The sequence below is a fragment of the Oreochromis niloticus genome, linkage group LG16 (genome assembly GCF_001858045.2).
Source record: "Oreochromis niloticus isolate F11D_XX linkage group LG16, O_niloticus_UMD_NMBU, whole genome shotgun sequence".
Taxonomy (NCBI): Eukaryota; Metazoa; Chordata; class Actinopteri; order Cichliformes; family Cichlidae; genus Oreochromis; species Oreochromis niloticus.
Window position 1 is genome coordinate 19,452,313 of NC_031987.2, and position 16,502 is coordinate 19,468,814.

A 16,502-nucleotide genomic window follows, 5' to 3' on the forward strand; every position below is an offset into this window, starting at 1 on the left:
ACCAAGTGTGTTTTAGGGTCAAACAAAAAAAACTTTTTTTGCACTTTAACCTGTGCCTGACGTTCCTTCACTACTTGGTCCATCACAATACTCAAATGTTAGCAAGGATAACAAGCAAGTGTGATTGCACAGTTTGTGTACTTGGGACCCATCATTCGAACAGTTAAGTCTGTGACTTTCGTCTGTGAAGTAATGACAGGCTGCTTTTACCCAGTGTCATAGAGTAGCTAGCACTGCCTCCATCTAAGTAAAGAGCAGATTAGCTGTATACTGAGCAGGGTCCGAGTGCAGCCAACATTCTCAGCCCTGCCAGGTTAACCCTTTAACAACTTAGCCTTGTATGTTGACTAAGAACCAAAAGGCTTAATACAAACAACATTTAGAAGGCATTAAATTAGTGTTTTTTATTTTACTTTGATTACACGTAAACTTCGAGTGGCGGACCTTAAAGATGGCAGTATAAATACTCACAGAAGTTTGCTGTTGCTATCATGTTTTTATTAGTAGTAAGCAAGCTAAGCCCAGGGATGTGCGTGCCCTTTGGGCAGTCTAGTGAACGAGGGAAAAAAGGGGGTCAGAGTATTGGCGCAATCTATCCTTAAAAAATCTAAATGGAACAAATTAATTTAAATTTTAAAATAAAAAGATGTTGTTAACAACATATAGGTCATTTAGGTTAAATTAAATAATTGAAATAATTAAATAGTTTAGATAGCCTGTGTTGATTTTTTTTCTTTTTTTACCTTGTTCCCACAAATGCAACACCCAATCCCATACTTTCTTTGTTCTGTATACAGTGATCTATAAATAGTTTGTCAAACAGAGCAACCTCATTCTCGTTTCAAATAACAACTTTAAAAGATGATATCAAGCATTTTTAAGTAGGAATAACTTTTTTCATCACAAGCTGGCTGGTGTTATCTGTTAAAAGACCTTTAACAAGTAGGTGATGTTCTAAAATAAAACCAATAAATTGCATTATCAAAAATAACCCTATGATTTTCAAACTGTTAGAATTCACTTTTTACTTACCATTTTTATTACATAGTGGAGAAGTCCAGTGATATCTGATCTTGTCACAGTGTAGTTGAAAATGGCAGTTTGTGAAGAATGATGCGGCTTCTTCTGAGGCTTATCTTCAACCCAAACAGTTGGGTAAAATTTTGACTCAATATTTTATCAAAGCTGCCCAACCTATGACCCAACAGAATTAGTCAAGCTGTGGAGTCAATTGAAGAACCCGGCACATTACCAACCCAACTCCTGAGTCATGATTTCTGAACCAATATTTGGTCACAATAACCCAACATACGAACCTACAGGTTTTACCCAGCAGTTGAGTTATGAAAATAACCCAGAATTTTTAAGAGTGTATTTGTATTTTTGCTTTGTGGTGATAATAAGTGTACTGAAAAGTCCTTCTACTATCCATCCTCATTCATTATATTGTGTTTATTCTTCTGTCAGGGAGAGTTGAGTCAGAGTTATATTTTGAGTGTCAATTTTCCCAGTTATTTCAGGGTCCTGAGTCTGTGGACTCAGTGGTTTCATTTTGATTATTATTATCTTATGTTTCGGGTTAGTTCTTGTTTTCTTGTTCTTAGGTTTTGGTTTCAGGTTTATAGTTAAAGCTCCTTCTGTGCTGTGTCTGTGTTTCTGTTCCTGGCCTGGTCCCACGTCTCTGTGTTCCCTCTGTGGTCATAGTGTTTGGTCCATGTCTGTGCATGCATGAAGTTCTTCCTGTTTTACGTTGAAGGTCCGCGTCTTGTGTCAGTTTTGCGTCTTCCCTGTCTCGTCATGTGTTATTGTCTTCAGTCGTGTCTCCCAGCCGTTCCCTCTTTGCCCAGTTCACCTTTTGTATTTATTGCCTGTGCTTGCCCCTGTTCGTTGTCGCATTGCCCCTCATGCTGTGTGCATCTCCCTGTGTTCCTCTAGGTTTCAGAAGCTCAGTTTAGTCTGGTTCTGTTTTGTATCACTTCCTATCCTGCAATGAAGAAGTGTTTAAGTTCACATTCTGCCTCTTAGTCCTACATTTTGGGTCCAGTTCCTGCCTGCCACACAGCCGTAACATAACAAGTAACTCGCGTAACCTTGATTCGTTTACATGTAGGCAGGGATTCAGTTGTGTTACTTTACTTTTGACTATTTGATAAACAGATTTCATTTTTTAGCTTGAGTGCTTTAAACTCCCAGGAAATTGAGAAATTGTTAAAATATTTATCACCATCACAGTGATTTTTCATTTATATTTGGAGGCCAAGACCTCTTTGTTATACCACATTTTTATTATGCAGGAAAAACACTGCAATTGTATGTCAGCAAGATGCTGCAAAACTGCCTAATTTCAAGATTTGGTGTAGAGACAAAGCACGCACACAGAAAGTGAGATATAGACAAAATCTTAGTCTGATAGTGTTTCATGCTTTTTACAGCTCTCCAGGTGATTGGTGGAAGTGTGACAGTCATTCAAGGAGGCACTGCTATCCTACCGTGTCATGTCATTGATACCAATGATGACCTGACACAGATTTCCTGGCAGAGGAGGACAAGAGAAAAACCTCGCAATGACAATTTCCTCACTATCTTACCCAGAGAGGGAGCGCAGTTTGTCAATGGAGGTGATGATCGATTTAAATATATCGGGAATTTTAACAACAAAAATGGAACTCTTCAGTTATCCAATGTTGCCCTGAAGGATGAAGGCAGATACACGTGCATCTTCACCTTTTTTCCCAGTGGAAATCAGAAGACTGAGATACCTCTAAACTTGCTTGGTATAAAAACTTTTTTTCTTTTTTCTTTAAAAAATTCTGTGTGTTCGTATGTGAGATAGAGACAGAGTTACTTTCACCATCCTGCTTGCATGTTGACTAATTGTGTGCTGTACCTCTCCTAGTGCCTCCTTTCACAAACGTGAAGGACAATCTTTCCACTTTGGGCACAGAAGAGGTTTTATTTGCTACCTGCACGGCTGCTGGATCGAAGCCTCCTGCAGAGGTGAGGTGGCTCACTGGTGCTTTGGGAGACAAAGTGAGGACGACAACAAACTCCACACAGTATGACAACGGTACAACTACCACAGTCAGCTCATTGTTTGGTGTACCTACGAGAGAGATTAATGGACAACATGTCCAGTGTGTCATCAGCGGTGACTCCCTGACTAAAGAAGAAACCCTGCCCTTCATCATACAGGTCTACTGTGAGTATCAGCTGCTCATGGAGTTCCTATTTAGTGTTTATTTAAGAAGTTTAATTATTTAATCAAATATTAAAAAATGTATACAGAAATTAAATGACACAGCCTATCCTACAGAGTAGATTGTTGCTGACCATGTGCATCTGTTTATCTGTTTCTGGCCTTCCAGTTCCATCATGACGCCATGCCACAACGTAAAAGAGGTTTCAAACTTCTTTGTCTATCTTAAAAATGATGTCGTTGTGCTTTATTCACCCACCCCAGTCACACACATAATCAGAGGATGAAGCAAAAATAGTTCAGGCTAATTTGAAAGTGAAAGCATGCTCCTCCAGTACTGTTTCTTTTTTTAGTGCCATGGTCAAGCTGTTTTTTGGTGACCACAGAATTTACTGAGCCTTTTTTCTTTAGTCAGCAGTGATTATAAGTGAGCCAGTGAGTAACACCCTTAAATGTGCATGAAAGGATTTCTCCTTAAAAAAAAAGAAAAGCAACCAACATTCATGGTCCTGCCTGCCATGATAGGATTCAAAGATATGTTCACTTTTATTTTGACAGTTTATGATTAACACACTTCATTTTCTGTTTTTTGCAGTCTCCCCCACAGAAGTGAACATTAGAGCGATTTCAGAGGACTCGTTTGAGTGTTTGACAGAAGCCAACTCAAACGCAAAATTTACCTGGAGCAGGTAAAGTAGTTTGAATAATGGTTTCAATTAATTTAACTGATTTCATTGATTCTTTAGGTTTGTCTAAGTACACTGAGCTGAAAAAGCCCTGAGAGAGGGCAAGTTTTCACTGGTGTGACACCCCTTTTATGTCCTGTATAGTTTCATAGCCAGCTGTGCCACATTTGTTTAAAAAAGCTTTAACTGTAAAGTTTTGCATTTGCTGTCACCTGATAGTCACTCTATGGTGGCTACATAGTGGCATGTTCATATATGATTGCTCTTCAGCTGAAAGTAAAAGAAGCTGAGGATGTTATCTGAGGACATAATCATGCCCTTTATAAGTTTGTGGCTTGGATACTGTAAGGATCGACTTTGTTTCACTCCATCAGTTTCATCATCTTTTGTGGCATGTCTTGATTCTGTAATTGTTATCCTTAAGAAAAACTATGTTAATTACATGTTTACACATTCACCTGATACATAAAAGATTTCAGACCAGGAGAAGACCCAGGAGAACACTGCTGGCTCAGATATGTAGTTATTATTGCACAGGCCACCAGAGAATTTGGAAAGCTTAAAAGCCAAATCCATGCACAGGAAAAAAGAAAAAAAAATGAATCAGAGGTTTTGCTATAGATCAGTCAGTTAATGACAGGGTGGCTAAGGATATGATAAAACGACAATCGAAAAATAGTGAGGAGCCACTGAAGATTACCACAGAAGTTAAGTCAGCAACTAGAAGACAAACTGACCACCTGAGCCAGTAGCTACTGTGGATGCATATTTCTACTTCAACAGACCATCTGAGCACCTGAGCATTGCATGGACGACGGGCCAAATCCAGCTTGTTGGTTCTCAGTGACCAGCCAACGTGACATCAATGGAAAATTGGGATTCAAACATCAACAAATATACATCATGCCATCTTATGATTTTTGTGCCAAATCTGTCACGCTTCTGGGTCTTCGACCCAGCATTTTGAGTTTTTGTTGTTATTTTTTTTGTCCAGCATTTTTTTTGTTCTTAGCTCAAGTTCAGCAATAAAGCTGCCTTTTAGTCCCCCCCCCCATTTCTGAGTCATGCACATGGGTCCTACTCTGTTTGCCACACAGCCACCTTTTTTTTTTTGTCTAAATAAATACATGTGGATGAGTGACTGCAGCTATGTGGTATGTATAAGTATTTTGAAAACAATGCTTGGTTAGAACTGACATTTATAAAAGATGACTGTGGGCATTTACACACAGTCACACACAAAAAAATCACTGCTGAATTTTTCTTCTTCTCTCAAAGAGGAGAAATTTCCGCACACAGAGAGAGAAGCTCAGGAAGATTGTGGTTATCTTTGACAAGTTTAACAAACTGAAATACAAAAGCTCTCACAGTAACAATCACCTATCCACTGTCCATCAGTTTCATCTCAGACATTGAACCTGACTTTAATACTTTTGTTTAAGGCCAAAACAGTAAATTTATCTCGATGAACAAATGGAAAAAAAAAAAATCAGAAATGACGGATGAAGTCAATGAATTACTAACAAAATAACAATGTCATATAGATATAAGATGGTGAAAGATGTGTCTAAGAGTACATCTTTCACCATCTTACAGTGCTTTGATTGCAGCCATTCCTCAACTCTCTGAATAGTACTCATGATCAATGGTCTTTGATTAGAGGTTGTTGATAAATGGTTATGATAATTTGCATATTAATGATCAAGGAACTGACCCCACAGCCCATTGTTCATTCAGTGGACTAGTTTCAGTCATTATGCAAATGTACTGTTTATAAGATTGGGGAAACCTGCAGTCATCTGAGACTGAAGAAGTCACTTGGATGAGTGACGAAACATTTCTCCACTGAAAACGCTACGTCCAGATGAACAGAATCAACTGGGATAAAATAATGATGTAAATATGTATTAAAGATAAATTCTAACAAGTCTGTCCCTTTACACTTTTTAAGGTGTAAATCCATAATCCAACTGAAAGCCCCATGTCCCTCCTCAGTATCCTTCACAGGTGTGATATTAGACAGGAATGGTCTTTCTCTCTTGTACCTATTTCAGGGGTCCCAAGAAGGTGAGAATGCTCTGTCACTCTTCTCATGATAGTTACTGGAATTATACAGGCCATCAGCTTAAATCATCAGGAAAGTGTAATATGAGGTAAATGGGAGATGTCTGATCACATAATTGTTACAGAAGAAAAAAAAACAAAACAGAAAACATAACCTATGAGAGGAAATCTCCTATTCCAGAATCTTCCTCCAGGTTTCCTTGACTCTCATCCTCACTTTCCTAGTCCTCCACCATGCCCCCAACAATGGCATCTGAAGCTATGTTATTACACCCAATGAGGCACCATTTTTAATATAGTAAATATTTGCTTGACTGTCTTATTTAAATTCTTTTTTAATTTTTAAACAAGTCAAAGTCTCTCTTCCTAGACAAAGAACTTATTTTCTGTGGAATTTTTGCACTAGCCTGGTATTGCATGAGTGTGGCATTCTCTTTTAACACTATTCCATTACCATCCTACAGGGAAAATTAAAAGTGTGTCAGCAGTGATACACTAAAGACAACAATGAAAAAATGTTCAGAAATAAAAATGCAAAATAAATAAAAATGACAATGTTGAACCTTTGTTTGAATTAAATTTTAACTGTTGTTATCAAATGTGTTGGAGTAAAGAGTCAAAGAGTACATTTCCACTGCAGTGAGTACAAAATACAGCAGCATAAAAAAAGAAATAAGCAACAAAAACTCAAATTTACAATAACAGAATTTGTCTACATGTGTTGACTGATTCTGTAATACTTGATAATAAAAAAATTCAGCATTTAAGCTCCATCTCGATTATTGTTTTTGAGAGTGAAATTACAAATAACATGAATATTTTTTCACATGGGAATGAAGTTTTATTTAGTCTATATATTTCATTGTGCATAAACTTTTTCAGATTAAACTGCACCAGTGTCACTCAGTGGTCCTTCTTGGCTTTTCTGTCTGTAGTTTGCACAACCATTAAATGTGAGGAATTCGTGATAAATGCAGTGTTTGTGCATTTGTGTATGTTAAGTCTCAAGATTTTATTATCTCAACTGACAGACTGTGAACAAAGAGTTAGCTTAGACTGTCTTCATAAAAAAAGATATTAATACATAAAGTGAGCTTTACACATACAGTTGGGCAAAAAGTATTTAGTCAGCCACTAACTGCGCAAGTTCTCCCACTTAAAAAGATGAGAGAGGCCTGTAATTTTCATCATAGGTATACCTCAGCTATGAGAGACAAAATGAGAAAAGAAAATCCAGAAAAATCACATTGCAAATAAATTATTTAAAAATCAGACAAATTATGGTGCAAAATAAGTACTTGGTGAATAACAAAAGTTCATCTCAATACTTTGTTTTATTCATTTTCTTGGCAATGTCAGAGGTCAAAAGTTTTCTGTAAGTCTTCACAAGGTTTTCACACACTGTTGCTAGTATTTTTGGCCCATTCCTCCATGCAGATCTGCTCTATAGCAGTGATGTTTTGGGGCTGTCGCTGAGCAACACAACACAGACTTTCAACTCCCTCCAAAGATTTTCTATGGGGTTGAGATCTGAAGACTGGCTAGGCCACTCCAGGACCTTGAAATGCTTCTCACGAAGCCACTCCTTCGTTACCCAAGCAGTGCGTTTGGGATCATTGTCATGCTGAAACACTCAGCCACGTTTTATCTTCAATACCCTGATGGAAGGAGGTTTTCACTCAAAATCTCACGATACAGAGCCCCATTCGTTCGTTCCTTTACATGGATCAGTCATCCTGGTCCCTTTGCAGAAAAACAGCCCCAAAGCATGTTTCCAATCACCATGCTTCACAGTAGGTATGGTGTTCTTTGCAACTCAGCATTCGTTCTCCTCCAAACACAACAAGTAGAGTTTTTACCAAAAAGGTCTGTATTGGTTTCATCTGACCATATGACATTCTCCCATTTTCTTCTGGATCATCCAAATGCTCTCTGGCAAAGCTCAGTCGGGCCTGGACACGTCTTACACTGCAGGATTTGAGTCTCTGGCGGCGTAATGTGTTACTGATGTTACTTTGGTCCCAGCTCTCTGCAGGTCATTCACTATGTCCCCCATGTGGTTCTGGGATTTTTGGTCACCGTTCTTGTGATCATTTTGACCCCATGCGGTGAAATCTTGCGTGGAGCCCCAGATCGAGGGAGATTATCAGTGGTCTTGTATGACTTCCATTTTCTAAAAAATTGCTCCCTCAGTTGATTTCTTCACACCAAGCTGCTTAACTATTGCAGATTCAGTCTTCCCAGTCTGTTGTTTCTGGTGTCCTTTGACAGCTCTTTGGTCGTGGCCATAATGGAGTTTGGAGTGTGACTGTTTGAGGTTGTGGACAGGTGTCTTTTATACTGATAACGAGTTTCAAACAGGTGCCATTAATACAGGTAACAAGTCGAGGACAGAGGAGCCTCTTACAGAAGAAATTACAGGTCTGTGAGAGCCAGAAAACGTCCTTGTTTGTAGGTGACTGTTACGACCCCCTCTGCTAGGCGTCAGGGGAGGAGTAACATACACAAGCCCCGAACACAAAACTGAGTAAAGAAAGGTTTTAATTTCAGACTTTAAACAGAAAACCGACAGGGCTGTTCAACAGACCTCTGGGCAAACAATTACTATATAAAGACAAAAGAAAAGACAAGAGTAAAAGCTAAAGGTTAACTAAGGCAAGCTGGCGGCACACAAAATAAACGCTAAGAGTAAACTAAGGCGAGCCAGCATCACCATATTCTACTCACAGCCAGCTAGCGGCTCAAAGCTCTAGTCAGGCTAAGTTCAAGCATACACCAGGGTTTAACAAAGTTCAGAAATATGAACAAGTTCAACAAAGGTTGACGAGAGAGGCACGAAGGGCAAACTGCATGTTCAGTCCTAAGCAGCAGCCACTGAGTGAAGGACTTCCAGCCTTTTGTATTCCCCGGTAAATGCAGGCAGCCGTGTCATTGGTCCATCGTGTTCAAGGCTCCTGCAGCAGCCAATGGTGTGAGTGGTCTGGCACACTCTGATCTGCATGTAGTTGAGGCGGGCATAGGTCCGGGGCCAGCCAATCCCCCATGAGTCCTGGAACACTGATTTCTATAGAGGAAGGCGGGGCCACCTGAGGCCAGAGGCCGTAACAGTGACCAAATACTTATTTTCCACCATAATTTGCTAATAAATTATTTAAAAATCAGACAATGTTATTTTCTGGATTTTCTTTTCTCGTTTTGTCTCTCATAGCTGAGGTATACCTATGATGAAAATTACAGCCCTCTCCCATCTTTCTAAGTGGGAGAACTTGCACAATTGGTGGCTGATTAAATACTTTTTCACCCCACTGTAGATCATGTATTTAGGTTTAATTTCAAGAAAATATCAACATTTATGTGAGCAAGGAAAATGACTAACACAACAAACTAATAGCTGAAATTCATTGGAATTTCAGCACAACTCACATTTTTTGCCCTCTCTGTGCATTTCACATTGAGCCTCATTCATGTTTTTCCAGATCTGGCCAGTCGTTGCTGCAGTCTGCTGTCAAAGTAGATGGTGCAAAGCTACAACTGCTGAGTCTGACTTCTGATCTAAATGGCCTCTATCAGTGTGAAGCATCTAATGCATATGGAAGAAAACACGGTCAGCTGTATGTGCATGTGGCATCAGGTGAGGTCAGCTTGGATTTACCTAGGGATGGGTATTGATAAGATTTTCACGATTCCAATTCCATTTTCGATTCTGTTTAACGATTCGATTATTTATCGATTCTTTTTAAAAAAGGAGAACACTAAGAGATCGATTAGCTTAGAACTTTGTTTTATATCTTCTCTTTGAACAAGACAGAAATTTAGGAGTAACATGGCCTTACGAACCCAACAGTGAGATCTTAAGAGATCCACAGCCTACGGCTCTTCAATGGGGTGTCACAGGGCCCCCAGGAAAAAAAATTGTAAATGTAAAATAATAAAATAAATATTCTTCTGTAGCAATAACAAAGTATAACATCAATTATTCTGTAGCAATTACACAAGAATATCCAGTATTGTCCCAGCCTACAATTAAACACATTCACTTACCGAAAATCGGGGGCATCTGCTGTGGCAAATGGGTGCAAGCCTTTGACCACAAACTTAGTCACTGCTCGGTGACATTCGTCTATCCTGGCCTGAAAGGAGACGCTACCGGTAGACTGCAGCGAGAACTGCCAGCCAGACTCTGTCTGTCTCTCTCATCATGGTCACCTAAATGCACAGTAATGGCAGGTTTTGTAATAAGGCAGATCGCGCTAACATAATATGCACTGTTAGCTGATTATTTACCTGCTGTATTAACGGGAGAGGACGTGCAAACGTTACCGCTGCTGCTGGGTTGAGATTCACGAGTCTGGAGCGGAATTAAAAACACGACATTCATTTAAGGTCATCGCGTGTTTTGTGAGCAAATGCTTTTGCATATTCGTAGTGTTTCCTCCTTTAAATGAAATATCTACTTTGCAAGTATTGCAAGTTGCCCTGTTGTCATCCGTTCTCGTAAAGTATAACCAAACTTTTGAGCGTTTGAGCCGCTTAGGCGCCGTGTTTCCTGCCAGGTAAATGACGCTCCGCAACGTGGTGACGTCTTTCGGGGTGACTGGAATTGATAAGGGAATCGTTTGCAAAAATGGCAAACAATTCCAATTAATTGAAACAGTGGGAACCGGTTCTCAACAAGAACCGGGTTTTGATACCCATCCCTAGATTTACCTGTGCAGTTTCTCCAAATCTTTCTCAATTTGTTTCTGATTTCCAAACTTTTGTGCATATTGTATCATTCTGAAGTTATTCTGTTCTATTTTTCTATTTCTATGTGGACTGCAATCAAAAGAAATAAATAGAAACTTGAACATCTAGACTTGGAGTAAAATGATGGACTCTCCCTATGGAGGCGTTCCACCCACATCCAAATGAAGTGGTTAGAAATTCTTGGGAAGCAGACAGCGTAAAAGAAGTAGTCGTTTTACTCAAGAGCCAGCATCAAACATAGAAATGAATGAATGAATGACTGATGGATAACATGCTCCAGTCATGCAATACATTATATTATTCAAGTCAGTTCCACCACTTAAAACTTAGAGCATGTCCTAACTTGTGATGGGTTCTGTTCATGGTCATATCAAATTTGTCTCGTTTATTTTTGTGCCCTAATACTTGTCATTACGGCAGAGGTTTTGAATGTGTACAGGTGCAGGTATTACATGGTGTTTGAATGCTGTCCAAGTCATCCAAATGTAAAATTTGAAACTAAATACCATCAGAGTCTCATATTCTTCATTCTTGTGTCCATGTAGGAGCATGCTCTGCTGCTTGGGCCTTATTTGGTGTTCTGGTTTTCCTGAATGTCACTGGGGCTGCTGCATGGTGCTTTTATAATTCTGGATATCTTATAAGGTACTTCTAACATTTACCTGCATTTCTGTATGTTGGAAAATTTATAATTTATTTCATTTTAAAGCATATGTGCTTTAAATGGGGTTGATAAAAATGTTTTTTTATTTCTTCATAACATAAAGAGGTAAAACATATAGCAGGGATCCAAGTGTAGTGTTTGCAATTTGTGAGTGTTAACCTAAAACATGTGGTCAAAGGAGTTCTCAATGCAAGTTAAACAGGTCGTACATAAGCTGTAAAAAAAAAAAAAAGAAATTCCTCAGAGAGAAAGCACATATATTACTTAACCCTTCTCTGGAGTATGGACCTTTGATCAGGATCCACAGAAATGCTCAGTCTTGAGCCATTTTCTCAATCTGATGGCAAATGTATTCTTTTTGAGGTCTCTTTACCATATATTCTTTGGCCTGCTTCTTTGTCTACCCCCTACGAGTTTCAGAGCTTGTCTGGTGAGGTTGTTGTCTGGTTTCCTCAGTGCATATCCTATCCATTTCCATTTTCTTCTTCATATCTCTTCCTCTGAAGGTACTTCCCTTGAGTTTTTCCAACAGGTTATGACTGTGGATCTTGTTTGGCCAGTAAATCTTCAAGATTTTCCTTAGCAAGCTGTTGATGAAGGTCTGTGTCTTACTAATAGTAACCTTTGTCATCCTCCAAGATTCTGAACTTGGTTTGTTTCCTAAGTATTCTTGAGTTCCAGATGTCCTTAAGCCATAAAAAGAAAACTCTTGTTTTTACATTAGTGTCTGTCCTTCCCTGCTTGTTGACGATACTGCAGACCAAGGGAGAAGGCAAAAGACTGGGTGCCAATCAAACAGCAGAGGCTGCTTTTAAAAATGCTAAAAAAATAAATTACAATAAAAATATATGTTTTTAAAAACAGTAGAAATCAAACAGTCCTGGCCAGGGGGCAAAAATGAAAAAGAAAAAAGACCAATAAGGTGTGAAGATAATATCTAACAAAGTTCAACAGTGGGTCAACAAAATAAGCGAAAATTCCCACATGTACAGTCTGTTAAAAGCACTAAAAGTCCACTTAAAAGGGACACGAGCAGTCAGCATCTCAACACTTGAAAATTGCCTCTTTTATTCAATGCTTCCAAAGCTGATCTAAGTTGAGAGGAAACAGCGGCAGTCACTTGTCCCAACAAACACTGACTAAAACATCTAAAACATCCTGCTATGCCGCTACTGGTGGGCAGAGGTCTAAACTCTGCCCGCCGCTGTTTTCCTTTTGCTAAGAACTCTTGCAGAGACTAGAGCACTCTTCCACTTTTAGAATAACAGTCATAATTATAAGGATTAAAAACACTCAGTTACTCATTAACTCAGTTACTAAAATATTAAAAGATTAAGAGAACTCATGCAAAACCCAAAAGTAAAACAAAGAAGCCTTCCCGAGAAAGTTAATACTCCCTAGGTAAGTGAAGGAATCACCTTCTTCAAGCTTGGACTCAAAAAGGGATGTCTGCTCTTGTTGAGACATGATCTATTTCTTCTAAAACCTGGTTATTGGTCTTTCAATAGGGGATTGACAGCATCCTTCAATCTGCTCAATATTACCCTGCTGAGGACTTTCCCTGGTACTGACAGTGTTTCCTCTGATGTTAGAACAGTTTCCCACATGTACTTTCTCATGTGCATCTTAGGGTTTTTTGTTTGTTTGTTTGTTTTAACCACAAATAATGACAGGGAGCATGTCCCACAGTTTTCTTAGGAGACCAGATAACAGGAGAACAGATGATGATCATGGACCAGAAGATGACGGAAGGCATGTATCATTGTTGCCTTACAGTGCTGGAGATGATCATGGACTACATGATGCCCCGCCAACTCCCAGAGGTGCACATGATGATCAGGGACCATCTAGGAGAACAGATGAATATCATGGACCAGAAGAGCAGAAGTTCATCACAGACCAAATGATGACGGGTAGCAGTGCAGTGGTGGTGGCAGTGTGACAGTATTTCAAGTAGGTAACCCAATCCTGCCATGTCATGTTATTGATATCGATGGCATCACTAGTGATGGGGATTAATAGCATTATTTTTTTTTTCAGTAATTAGTAATCTAACAAATTACTATTTCTATTGTTACAACACTGTTACAATTACTAACAAGACAATGCAGTGCAGGTGATGATTTTAAAGGCAAAAATTGAACTCTTCAGTTGATCAATGTTACCCTGAAGGATGACGGCAGATACACATGCATCTTTACCTAATTCAATCAGAAGATCAGCTATATCTCTTAGAGCAGGGGTAGGCAACTCGTGTCCAGTGTGTCTTCAGTGGTGACTTACTGCCTAAAGAAGAAACCCTGACCTTCACCAGGCAGATCTACTGTGGGTATCAGCTGTTCATTTTTTGTCTTCTTTTGTATAATTACTGCTTTAAGCAGTTTTTTATTTAATAAAGAGATATTTTAAAAATACACAGTCACAACTGATCTCAGCCGCAAGATGATACTGCTGATTTGAAGTCAAATTACTCTTCACAGCCATGAGACATAAACAGTTTGATCATAGGATGCAAACATATGTGAAACATTATTGTGACTTCATTAGTATTTCTTCAGTTCATTATTATAACAGTTCTGTTTTTTTCTGTCTCTCACACAGAAGTGACCATTGAAGCAATTTCGACCACCTTTTTTTCGACCAAAATCAATGAAACTTCAGGGATATGAAATGAAAGTGGCAACAGGTGTGTTTGACAGGCAATGATAAGACAACGCTCTAAACAGGAATAGGTATTAAACTGCACAGTGCTGGCTTGTGAGCACAAATCTCACTAAATGATGTAAGACCACATGCCACCTTCATGCAGTCTGATTCTGACAGTTTGGTCAGATATATGCACATATATTCTCCACATTCTTGAGACTGTGCTCAGAGACACAGCAAGCTTTCTTGCAAGAGCATGTGTGGATTTGCCATCCTGGAGGAGCTGGATTATCTGTGTGACCTGAAAGGCTTGCAGCTACCATCTCATGCTACCAGCTAAACTAGAAAATGGTAAGGAGAGAAAAACATTCTCTGGAAATCCCCTCGTATAACCATTGACCTTCCTGGGGATTGCCTAGAACTAGAAACAGAAACAATATCTAACTCTGCTCTTTTGGTTTCATTTTACAGAAGAAAACTAAATGTCGTGACTCAAACAACGGGAATCGATAGATCTGGGGACCAATGATGGACATTAGATCAACTGCGAAATTGGAATGCAGTTCCTCGCCCTAATCCAATCCCAAACAACCATTGTCTTCATGCGGCCTCCCCTCACCAGCTAGAAGCTCCAAGACTGAAGCTGGAAAAACAAATCTCAGATTACAAGACCGTGTTGACTCTCTGCCTTATCCTCCTACTTCAAGGTCACCTGTGTCAGCTAGGGGATTGTTGACTTTTGCTTAAAAGTAGGTGTACGGACACTCTGTCTCTCGAGTTGGACACAGGATACACATGCACAAATACACATGTACACAGACAGATATACAATCACCCTTTTTTCTGTTCTCTAACTGCTCTCCTATAGGAGCTAAATCTGAGTAAAGTTCTTTTTTCTCCTTTTGTCCTTGGATGTTGTGAATTTCATTGTTTTCTTACCATGCGATTTCTCTCCGGCCTTTCTTCCTAATGTGATATTTGTTCAATGTATGTATGGTTGAAATGGGTCCAATGGGTTTATTGGTATCATTATAATGAATCTTAATTCACACCTATGGGCAATTTAGTGCTACTAATGTCAAGGCTCGCAAGGCGAGCCGTGTGAAATTATTAAAGGACCCAAGATGCAGGCACTTCTGATGTGAGGGAGCTTTATTAATGGTGGTGAAAATACAAAAAGGCGAGGGTGGCGAAAAACAGAACTGAGTAAACCTAAACTGGGAAAACTAAGCATAAAAACAAACCTGAAACCTAGAGACACAGACAGAGATGCAGGGAGACGTAGACAGATGCAGGGAAACCACTCGGGGTAACGGAGGAAAAAACGCAGCCAAACCAGCAACTAACAGAGGCAGACACAAGGCTTAAATACACAGAGGGATAACGAGGGAATGAGACACAAAAGGAGGGCACAGCTGGGAATCAGACACCAGGTAATCAGACATGACGGGACAGGGGAAACGTAAACTGAACACACTGACATCAGACACGGACCTTCAAAGTAAAACAGGAAACTCACACACGCAAAGACACAGACTCAGAGACGCGGGCTTAACACAGACCTGACTACACTAGAGGGGAACCAAAACCTAAGAATAAACAAAGATACATCAAGAAATCAAAGATAAAAGATACAGAAAGAAAACACTGGGTCACAGACCCAGGACTGTGACAACTAATTAGCCTAAACCCACGAACTGCAATGCACTACTTTGCAGACCCATGACTGAATATGTTTCCTGTCATAGGATTGCAGTGTTTGCTCTTTCAGAGTTTGTTTTTTACATTCCTTTCCAAATGAAAAAAGAATATTAAAAATTATTATTTCATATGAAATCAAATTCCACGTCAGTGTCAGTGATCAAACAGTGGGACACTCTAGATGAGAAACTGCTTTTAGTGAGTTGTACATGGTTATTTTTATTTCTTAAGCATCAGCCACACAGATAACAGATAACAGATAAACTTTTCTGTGTTCTACTCAATCATGGAAACTCTGCTCTATTCTTTGTACTCTAATTCTACTATTTTCTACTAACTTATGATTGTTGTATTCAGTCATATTTGTTCATAACTTTAAACTGCAGTAGTCAGTGATTGATTGACTAGCAACTCTCACATATAAGTGTTTTCGTGAAGGGTGCACTGTGAGTGTGATTAAAGGGTGAGATATATATATATATATACACACACACAAACACAGGATATGACATCATGCCCATAGAAAATAGTGGTGTTACTGCAAGTAAGAATAATTTAGTGCCACTGCTGAGTGCCTGCAACACAATGCATCTTTTGATGCAACCTATAAAACAGATTAAGACAAACTGGAACAAATTATTTGGTGTTGTAATGACTCATTCGACCCACAATGGCCCAAGTCAGACATACCATCAGGTGCTTAAAGCTGACGTCTCATAGATTCCCAAACTCCAGCTTTCGACACTCTGTGACCAAAATTCACTGAACCAACAGCAAAAGAAGACCAAAACTATGCTTC

At 39.2% G+C, this 16,502-nt stretch overlaps 1 protein-coding gene across 13 annotated transcripts in view; it reads left to right on the forward strand.

The window, feature by feature from the left end:
- The window catches only part of LOC102079988 (nectin-4), a 91,862-nt gene that overhangs the window by 18,692 nt on the left and 56,668 nt on the right, over nt 1-16,502 (forward strand). Inside the window, exons 2-8 of one of the 13 annotated variants that reach the window (XR_003216765.1) lie at nt 2,433-2,774; nt 2,897-3,199; nt 3,792-3,885; nt 9,423-9,577; nt 11,238-11,337; nt 13,046-14,353; nt 14,474-15,474. The exons of 1 other annotated variant lie outside the window; for it this stretch is intronic. Coding sequence is in view for 10 of the 12 variants with exons in the window: in XM_025903794.1 (XP_025759579.1) it covers nt 2,433-2,774; nt 2,897-3,199; nt 3,792-3,885; nt 9,423-9,577; nt 11,238-11,337; nt 13,046-13,298 (1,247 nt within the window). In the remaining 2 variants the exon portion in view is untranslated. Of the gene's footprint in view, nt 1-2,432; nt 2,775-2,896; nt 3,200-3,791; nt 3,886-9,422; nt 9,578-11,237; nt 11,338-13,045; nt 14,382-14,473; nt 15,475-16,502 lie in introns of those variants that run through there. 11 more of the 13 variants (XR_003216764.1, XM_025903794.1, XM_019352604.2 and 8 more) reach the window with 11 other exon arrangements.